The sequence below is a fragment of the Pezoporus occidentalis genome, unplaced genomic scaffold, assembly GCF_034315485.1.
Source record: "Pezoporus occidentalis ecotype Australia unplaced genomic scaffold, CSIRO_AGI_Poc_V1 ctg181, whole genome shotgun sequence".
NCBI lineage: Eukaryota > Metazoa > Chordata > Aves > Psittaciformes > Psittacidae > Pezoporus > Pezoporus occidentalis.
Genome location: NW_026913652.1, coordinates 202,614 through 213,046, shown reverse-complemented (window position 1 = coordinate 213,046; position 10,433 = coordinate 202,614). Strand labels below are relative to the sequence as shown.

Genomic DNA, 10,433 nt, shown 5'->3' with positions numbered 1-10,433 from the left:
TGCAGCAACAAAGCCATAACCATATTACTTTTATTAAACCAAAATACATAATTTGCCATTCCAATTTTATATTGTTGGAAAATAAAAGCTGTATAAAATACTACTGAAGTACTATGAGCTACTACACACATACTTAAAAAGAACATGACTTAAATAAGGGTTACACACTAGAAAACATATTTTCAACATCTCACACTAAACCATCCTGCCCATGGCTCTGTCCAACCTGGCCTTAAACAGTGCCATGGACAGAGCCTTCACAACTACCCTGGGCAACCCATTCCACTGCCTCACAACCCTTACAGTAAAGAACTTGTAACAAAGGGGGTAATTGTTAGCTTCTAACTGGAAATAAAAGAAGTCTGAAAAACTATATTATTTTGTTTGCATAAGTTAAGTCATTGAACACTGTCATGATACAGCATTTGTAAAGTTGGCAGTAATTAAGAAAACATTTGGTAACATACTGAATTCACTAGAGTTTTATTTTTAAAGAAATGTTTTTCACCTAAATTATAAAGCTATATAACTGACATAAAGAGGAGTTCTTTGCACAATGTAATTAATTCCTTATTACAAAATTCAAATATGGGATTACAATCCAGTGTAACACAACAATTTTTTTTTTTACACTACAACAAGTTTTATGAAGTATTATTTCCTTTTATATTTTGACCCACTACACACAATAAAGAAGTAAATGCCGCACTTTGCTACAAGTCTTCTTTAGGTGAAATCTTTCAAATTTTACGTTTTTTCCACTCTGGCTTGTCTGTTTCATCATCTTCTGGTTCCACTTCTGCAAAAACTGCTTTTGGTTGTGTTCTAGAAAACATTAAAAAGATTAAAATAATGGTCAGACTAAAATTGTTTATCAGGAATTATATTAGACATGCACTAGACACAAATGACATCCTTTCTATACTTAAAAAGAGAGTATCCTACACCTGCCTGGTTTTCATTTTCAACAGAAACCTGTCAACTAATCTTCTAAGAAGTGAAGAAACTTGCGGCTCTCAGGCAAAAAACAAGCATAACAAACACACATCTTCTGAAAGTATTATTTCCTCATCAGCTCGCAATCATTATCTGTGTATTCCATGAATAAAATTAAGATAGAAGAGAGGAACAAATCAATTTGACACAATGCTAGGAAAATGGAGCTGCAGATCTTCTCATTCCGTGGTTTACAAAAAACAGAAACCTCCATTTTGATACACTATAGTATGACAGCAGTCAGTAAGTGAAAACAGAACAGCCAAGCCAGGTTTTCTGGCTTAGCCTGTGCATGAAAAAACCTGGCTTCTCTGAAGACTTTTTATCCAGCACTACTGTAACATAAAAACCCTACTGATCTTCAGATGAGAGCACAGTGTATCCTACAGTGAAGCTTGATGATATCTATTCCTCCGCTGTTTACTTGTCTTTTAAATAACACTTGAACTTTATAAAAACAATTATCGATTACTTTTTAAATGAACACAGTATCAAGTAGCATTTCAACAAACTGTTTGGATGTTCAGTTCCCCTGTTTTACACTTTAATCACTGCATGGTCCCCTTTTGCAACCTAATTCTCAGTACAATCACTGTGGAGCTGAACGCTCTTGAATTCTCATTACAACAGACATGACAAAGTATAAAATGCAGCCAGGGCAGTCATCATCTCATTAATGTATTAACTAATGTTTTTACAGCAGTCTAAGGATGTGAAACACTATTACTGTAACCACTGTTATGTGGCAGACTCTACAGAAGGCAAAAACCTTAACAAAATTGTGTCTGCCTTACTTAACATAATAGGTATAATTCAGTGTTGCCACTGACTTTGAAGAGTAATAGCAAGCCATTAGTTATTAAAGAACAGGATTCTCTGCTTTGTTAAATACAGGCACAAAACAGATTTAAAGCCACCAGAACTAGTCAAAGCCAACTTCCCTTATACAAAGGATCTTTTTATTGGCCTGTTTTCTCCGCCATCCTCCAAACTTGTCATGGAGGTAAGGAGAATACTACAAGGTCCCACTGCAAGACTCTACAAGGTCCCACTGCAAGACTCTATTGGCACGTGGTCCCTGGGTGCAGTCTGTACATCTTATTACGCCTAAGCAGACCTCGCACCCAGATAGGACCCATGCTGCTGAAAGTCAGGTGAGTCATTCTGCTCCCATAGAAAGCAGATCTGAGACTGAAAAAAAGTTTCTGATTTCAAAATTTCATTACAAAGTTACATAAACTCCACTTCACCGGTAATTGAAGGAGGATGTTAAAATAACAACAACAACAGAAAGATAAAAACACTCAATCCAAAACAGATACCCAGGATGAAGGCTTTACTGGCAAAAATACTGGATTTTGTTAGCTGCTGAAGAGGTGGAATGTATGGAATCTTCTTCCCTTTTTTCTAAAACATATCGATGGAAGTTTATTTAGCCCTCTTTAACAGTGTAACTTCCTTTTATCACAATAAATGAAAGGTATCTAAATGCCATATAGGATCACACCAGGTCAGTATCGAGGTCCTTATTAGTAAAGCATGACTAATTATGTATAAATATAAATTTTGACCACAAAGCCTCCTACTGTTATAATTTTGGTTAGAAACTTCCAACTAAGGAGAATGACTTAATTTGTCAAACAAGCAGCAGAATCTCTATATTTTCCAGGATCGGTGTGGCACAGAACAGTTACAGACTTCAGCTAGTGTATTACACTGAGTCTAGTAACACTGGGGGTGGGAGGTGAAAAGAAAGAAGCTGCAGTGTCACATAGCAGTAACCAGCTAAAGCAAACACATACAGAGGAAATCAGCTATGCTTGCTATCTCGTTTTTGAAAATTAACATGAAATGGCTGTAGCATCAGCTCAGCTGAAATGTAAACTGTTCCACCTCCACAAGCCACACAGCAGCAATTGGAGCCTAGGGCGATTTGTATGGTAGATCATTTTAAAGGCATAAGCTTAGAAAACACTGTTTTCATTTTAGTATTATCAGCAGTGATCATTTAATTTAAGTACAAAATGTTCCGCTTAGTAACTGAAATAGAGACTACTAGCATAGTAGCAGCTTGACACATGATTAATACAAAAGTTATCAGAACAGGTTTACTACTTCAAAATATTTTTATTTCTGATGACTAAATAACACATGGGGAAAATGCTGTTCTTTTTCCCCATCAACTTTCTGTATTTCATTTATCCTTGACTTTGGGGTTGACTTCAGCTTGTTAAGGATCCAGTTGATAGATTGCATCAGACACTGCCATAGAGGGCAAAGAGCCCAAAAGTGCTGGCTGATCTTTGAGGAAAACGTCCCCAAAAGGTTCCATTCATGGGGAGAAAGTGAAGTCTGGCAGAAATGTATTATGGATACACAGGGATCTCCTGTCTGAGATCAACCCAAAAAAAGGATGAACACAGACAGAGGACACAGGGACAACCTTATCCAAGAGGAACAGAGACATTAAGTGAAGATGTAGGAACTGAGTTACGAAAGTAAAACCACAGCTGGAGTAGAAACTGGGAAGAAACTTGAAAGGCAACACTACGGGCTTCTACAGGTACAATGACAGCCACAGGAATGCTAAGTAAAATGTGCTCAATGGGGCAGGAAACCTGCTGATTTAGAATATGGAAAAGATCAAGACACTTTATGCTTTCTCTGGCTCAGTTTTCCCTGACAAAGTCTGTCCTCATGTCTCAGAGGACCCCGATACTACCATCAGAGTCATTGGGAGGGAGTGAGACATTATCAACAGAAGAGGAAGATGGAGACAGGGAGTACGCTGCTCATTAGACATACACAAATCCATGAGATCAGATGGGATTGATCCAAAGGTACTAAGTGAGCTGGTACATCAATGAATGCCAATGTGACTCTGTCATTGCAAGAGCACTCTATCATCTTTGAAAGGTCATGGTGACTAGGGGAGGTTCTCAATGATTAGAAAAGGCAAACATCGTAATCTTTATGAAGGGCAAAAGAAGATTTGGGGAACTACAGGATATTCTACCTAAGCCCCTGGGAAGGCTATGGGAACAATCCCCATTGAATGCATTTCCACTCACAGTCAGGACAAGAAGGTGATAGGAAACAGCCAGCATAGATTTAGCAAGAGCATACTATGCCTGCCAACCAGACTGCTGAACAGGCTGCCCAGAGAGGTGTTGTGGAATCTCCATCATTGAGGATATTCAAACTTGGCTGGGCAAGTCACTGAACAATCTCAATGCACTGACAAATGCACTCCCATTGTGGGTTACACTAACAGGCTGCAAACAAAACCAGGAAAAAAAACTAACATGATTTCCTCATACTGTGTGCTTCTTTTTATTTTGGCATTTCTCAACAAATACAGATACGCAGACCTCTAGAAAATTTCCAGGGGCCATGCAGACTGCTTTTGAGTCACCATAATCCCTCTGGTTATGGGTTGTTTTTCTTAGTTACTTTTCAGGGATCCAATAAAAGTAGCTTATTGACATCTGAGGTTCACAGACTAGCAGCTAAAAAAAAAATACTGCTGCAGTTAAACGAGCTGGAGAAGACAACTGCATGTCACACAGCATGTGACTCATGCTGCAATAACTTTTGAAATTGGTGTTTATATTGCACTGGAATAAAGAAAAAAACATGACTTTCAAGCATGCTCAGAAACCACAATAATGTCATAAAGGCTATTTCCAGACTCAAAAATGAGGATTTGCAGCATGAGACACCTTTATATTCCTTACCCCACCAACTAGCCTGACACTTCCCTGAATCTCAAAATTTACTAATTTTTAAAACAGATTAACCTTAAATACACCAACATGTGCCAATGAAATCATTGTTACATAAAATTCTCTTCAGTCCTGCTTCTTCAACTAAAGGTACCTGAGCCAATGCATGACCAGCACTTCACACACTGCTACTGCCACTGAGAAAAAGTTCAGTGAATACAGCACAGCTACAGGTTGTTGCTTCAAGTCATTCCCTTTTGCCTGTGATAGGCAGCAGTGATAAAGACAGCAAAGTAAGGACAACATCACTGAAGAGAAAGGTATTTTCTAGAGAACTCCGGTCTATCTTGGTGGGAAGGAAAACTTCACCGTCACTTTCCCTATGGTACAGAAGAGAGCTACATCTGGGCCTGATTAGGCCCTAAGCTACAATGCTTAGCAATTCCTTCAGAGGGACATCTGAAGTCATAGTATATCTGTACAGCTGTGCTAAAACAAACAGCTCACAAAGAATGTAATTTTCAAACATTTACAAATGATGCCTCAAGTTCTTTTCCTGTAGCTCTTTACTTGAAATCTTCAATCTGTCCTGCCTTTCCTTTCACTCCACTGAAATTTGAAATCTTTTAGAGACTCTTGCCAAGGTCTCTAAAAAGCTTATCCTGAAAAATCTCAAGATCTTTTCTTTATCCTCACCCACTATGACTTTTCTGCTGTGTTGGTCACATTTTTTCACCACTTCATTCATTCTGTGACATGTCATCTCCTAATTCAGCATGCACGTTTTATAATCCTCAATATCCTTTTCAGCAGCATCTGCTTTTTCACCCATCCTTTTGCCTTTTATGTACTTCCCCCTGCTTTTCTGGCTTAAATTTTAGAAGAAGTAGAAAGGCCAGGCCAATAATAACAAGCTTGAAAAATTTTCCAATTGAAAATACAATTAAAAAAGCGTGAAGACAGCTAATCAGTATGAATGGGGGCAGTCATCACAGAGTTACAAAAGCTCTGATCAACTGAAAAAAAAAAAAAAAGGAATTTCTTAGTCTTCTCAGTCTAAAATTATGTAATAACCATCACTGAAGAAAATTAGCTACAATTTTCTTAGACATTTTCTTGATAAGGAGAATGAAAAACTGTAGATGAATAACCATCCATTAGGCAACACAAAACCAAAAGCCTTGTCGAACAAGAGGTACATCAAGCGGATAGCACATTAAGTGGAAATTTACGACAAGAAATGTGGAGAAAATGAGAGTAGAGAAACGAAGTACTGAAAAGAATGAACAGTATTAAAAAAAATAACTTAGATGTATGATTTTTAGGTCTCAAGACAGAATGCAATTTAAATGTGTATCCGAATATCAACTTTCCTAATTTTATAGTGTATCTTACGCTATAGCTAAGTTACTAGCTTCCCTAGGTTTGTATACTGCTCATTATTATGAACTACTGGTCTTAAAAGGGCCACCAGGGACACTCAGTATTAATGGTAATTTATGACAATTACTTCTAATTTGCATAATTTATTAAATATGCATCCATATGAATATCTGCAAGATGCTTTAGACACAGGGTAAACATACATGCCAGGTAAAGTCAGATATAGGATATAATTAACACAGCTGTGTGTGTGGGCAAGTAGCTAATGAAACCTATGACTATCATTGGTCTACAGCTATTAATTGGTCTACAGCTATAGACTGAATATTAATAAATATTTCTGAAAATAAAAAACATACCACAATAATAAAGTTTTTGCACTCAGCGTATTAAATAATAACAACAAGAATAATAATAACAAGAATAATAATTTTAAAATGCTCTTTGCATAGACTACATCTTAAAGTCAAGCTTTTAAAGCAAGGATAATGGCAGTTGCATTGGCATGAGATTTATCAGCTGACAAAACCATCAAGGCAACATGCTGTTGGCTGTAGTCCAGTCCCCCCAGATATGTATCACCGTCTGGTGTGTAAGTTAATAGCAGTCTGGACCTGGATCTTCCCACTTCTCAGCCAGCTATCTCCTTCCCCTGCAGCTACATCTTCAGCTAGACACTGTAATGAGATCTGCCCACCTAACACTGTAAGCCTTCTGTAATAGAGCTATGTTTTAAAACTTTCATGTCTACTACACTGCAGGTGTCAGGGATGAAACTTAACACACAATCAATGAAGTTACTGAGTCAAAAATGTACTGAATTATCTACCTACCTGATGGAATGTGTGATTGTATTTACTTTTAAAGATGGATAGCTGCCCATCTCAAATAAAACAAGGTACCAACACATTCAAAGTAAATTTTATCTCTAGCACACATGCACTATCAAACAATTAATGATCAATATTTAGCATATTCATTACAACAACTGTTACAGAGTCAGGCTTTCAAATATTTCTTCTTTGATGCAAAATGTGGTTCTGTATAACGCACTGATTTGATGTACATCATCAAATGCATACTTATTAATTAGCCAGACAAAGGCAGGCTAAGTCACTGACATTCTCAAGTTGCTTTGGAACAGCTATTCAGTTAACTTGTCAGAAAACAAGTGTCATCACTAGAAACAGCTATGACTCTTAATATATTTTGAGTTTTTAAAGAGGTAGTGATTGTTTCACTCAAGAGCTAAATACTAATAAAGAAAGTACAGGCAGTAAAGTACTAATGAACGTACAGCCTAGGAGATAAAACACTGGGCTGCAAACATGAAAAAATAGTTTGTTATTGGCAGACTGTTCTGTGCAGGCTATTTCAGCTCCTCACAACCTTTTCCTTATGCATTTTGAAAATACTACTTATACTACATCGATTTTGTGTAACAAAAACATCAATAACAAAATATGAAAATTTTGGTAATTTCTGAAGTGCTAATTTCTGTTCATTAGTATGAAATTCATTTATTATTTTAGTGCTATGATGAATTAATATATTTAATGGTTTGAACTGTATTTAGTTCTAGGAGAAAAAAAGTCTTTCGTAGAAAGCAATCTAGAAGCATATTGCACAATTTTCATAGCAACACATACGAAGATTCTAAATTCTAAACAGCTTAGAAAGCTTTAAAATAATTTTCTAGCATTGACAGGTATATTTTAAAAATGGCAATGTCAAATTTCAACAATTTAACCTCCTCTTCAACCTCTTATCTTCATAAAAAGAGTATGGCATATTCTTAGTTTACATACTCATGGCAGCAATCCAAAAAAGGGAAAGTATACCATTAAAAACATGTGTCTTCTATTTTTACCAAACTCCCACTGGACTCCAGAAATATTGGTTGTATTTTTAATTGTATCCTTACTTAGCATATGCCGGAGAAATCCAGTATGGATTCTCCTCCGCTTCCTTTGCGTGACGTAAAATAGCCTCTCGAGGGTTGCTATCATCTGTCTTATCCAGTGCAATATTCTTGACTATATACGATGACAAGGTACCTCCATGAGTTCCAACACGCCCACCACGACCTGCAGGGAAAAAAAAAAGACTATATTAGAGATAAATATTTAAGAGATAAACATCTGTAACAGTGACCTGATACAAAGACATTATTTAACACTGTAGGAAGAATCTTATTTAAAGCTGCATTCACAAAAGTGTTTTACTGATTATGTAACACAAAATAAGTCATTGTGATTACTTACTTATTTCAGGCAAACACCCCAATCAAAAAACAACGTATAGAGTGTTGGATATTACCCATACATATAGAGTCAGCATGCCAAAAAGTTTGAATGCAAACCCTAAAAAGTGTAGGACTCAACACGATGGTCCCTCTGGCATACAACAGTCTGAATTGATTACACCTAGATTACCTGGTCCTGCTACTGGAGGTTCAGGTTTGTGAGACTTCACAGGGTCCAGCCTATCCTTCTCCAGCTGCTTCCTGGTGCTTCGCTGTCGTGGTTCACGGAACATCGGAAGTGCATGGGCTGAAGGGTCACAATTTGGAGAAAAACAAAGTTAGAAATTTTCTTTATAAGGTTTTAATTACAAAGACGAAGACTGGGATTCTTTCTTGCAATGGAAAATGTGGCAGAAGCAGCAGCCCAGTTGGATACAGTTCTTCTGTATCCAAGCAGTGATTCACTGATGGATACTGAGAGCTTCTTTCTGCTGATTTTTTTTCAAAGATGAAATCAGTCACATTTCTAGGCTTCCTTCAGGCAGGAGCCTTTCATATGAAATACTGTTTGCACAGTTTATGTATATTTAATTTATTCTTCTATCACTCAGTTCTCAGCATTAGCACTGTAACCAACTGGTTGCTCTTTTCTGAACTTCCCAGTCTTCTAATGCTCCAAGAGCAGTACAAAACCCTGGATACATTCTTAGATCTATAACATAGAGGGAAGCAATCCTCTCGATCTAAATGGTACTGGTTCTGCATATGAAATCATAATCATGTTCTTTCTTGAATTATAAGATTAATCAGGGTTGGAAGAATACCCATTACTGAGAGAATTTAGCAAAATTATCAGTATTTAAAACTTCTATTTCCTCAAAAATGTCCTCAGTATCCTTAATCACAGTAATTGTTTTGGTCCACTCAGGCAATTTGACAGCAACAGAAAAACGCCATGTTCATGGACGCAGCTTTCTTATGGTGAGGTTTAGCTCTCACATTCAGATATGCTGATTGCTGCCGTTTCCAAAAATGCAGGAAATTGTGCTGGGGTTAAAAAACCCAACAAAGGCAAAACTCAGCCTAACAAATCTTGCATTTAGAAGCACCAGCCCTACACTGAGTAAAAGAAGAAAAAAAAAAAAAAAGAGAAAGAGGGGAGGGGGAGAGTCTAGGGACTTATCAGTTTGATTTTTGAGCTTATTTCTGGAAGCCTGCTCAATTTATTAGTGTGAGGGAAGTCGCCACCAGGTGACAAAACTGTAGTTCTTTGCAGATAAATGTTTAGGCCTTATTTTTGCAGATTTCATGACGTCTAAAATGCCTGGGACAATTTACTGAAAAGCACAAAGATTGACTGGTTTACGCACAGCGTGTGACTCAGAGATCTATTGCTATTTGTGGTGTCAAAGTTGTCTAAGGAAAACCCAAACTTTATATTCCTGTGCTTTAAATGTAACACCTTATTCCTAAAACCAACATTCCTATATTAAAAGTAGCCATTACAGCCAATCTTAAAATTAAAGGACAGCTGGAAGTCCAAAGGGTGGGGGAAGGGGTTTGAGACGGAGGGCAAAAAAAATGAGAAGGACAAAGGGTTGGATCACTTTCAAAAGGACTTCCAAGATCTTAATTTCTTTCCATTTGTACTGGTAAGCTTAAAAGACAGACATCTAACCTCTGAACAGTTTCCAAAGTATGCAACAAAGTTCAACATTTGCAAAGCAAATCCTTACATTTTTCTGCATCGCTTTATATGGAAGTATCCTTACTTAGGTTTCAAAATGATGTGGAAAAAAAATGGTTTAAACAGCTAAAACTCGGATGATAAGATTTCAAAACTTTGCATAATTGGGACCTAAATCTTTGACTGGCATTTATAAATGCTATTGAATACACAATTTCAATTAGCTTTTAAACAGAGAAGTGGGTTTTTTTGAATCACAAAAGCTCTTTACATTAGAAACATTAACAACAAAGTGCACACAAAGTATTTAAATAGTAGACCATGTGCTGATATAGGCAAGGCTGTAGTAAGTAGGGATGGGTTCAGAAGAGCATCCAAGGGAGAGAAGTATCACTGT

General features: G+C 37.0%; 1 protein-coding gene across 1 annotated transcript in view; it reads right to left on the bottom strand.

The window, feature by feature from the left end:
- Positions 1-375: 375 nt before the first annotated feature.
- WDR70 (WD repeat domain 70) overlaps positions 376-10,433 on the bottom strand; it is a 101,742-nt gene continuing 91,684 nt past the window's right edge. Inside the window, exons 16-18 of the mRNA XM_062615426.1 lie at positions 8,540-8,656; positions 8,029-8,191; positions 376-825 (exon numbers count right to left, since the gene is read on the bottom strand). Of these exons, the coding sequence (XP_062471410.1) occupies positions 741-825; positions 8,029-8,191; positions 8,540-8,656 (365 nt within the window). The 3' untranslated portion in view covers positions 376-740. The remainder of the gene's footprint in view (positions 826-8,028; positions 8,192-8,539; positions 8,657-10,433) is intronic.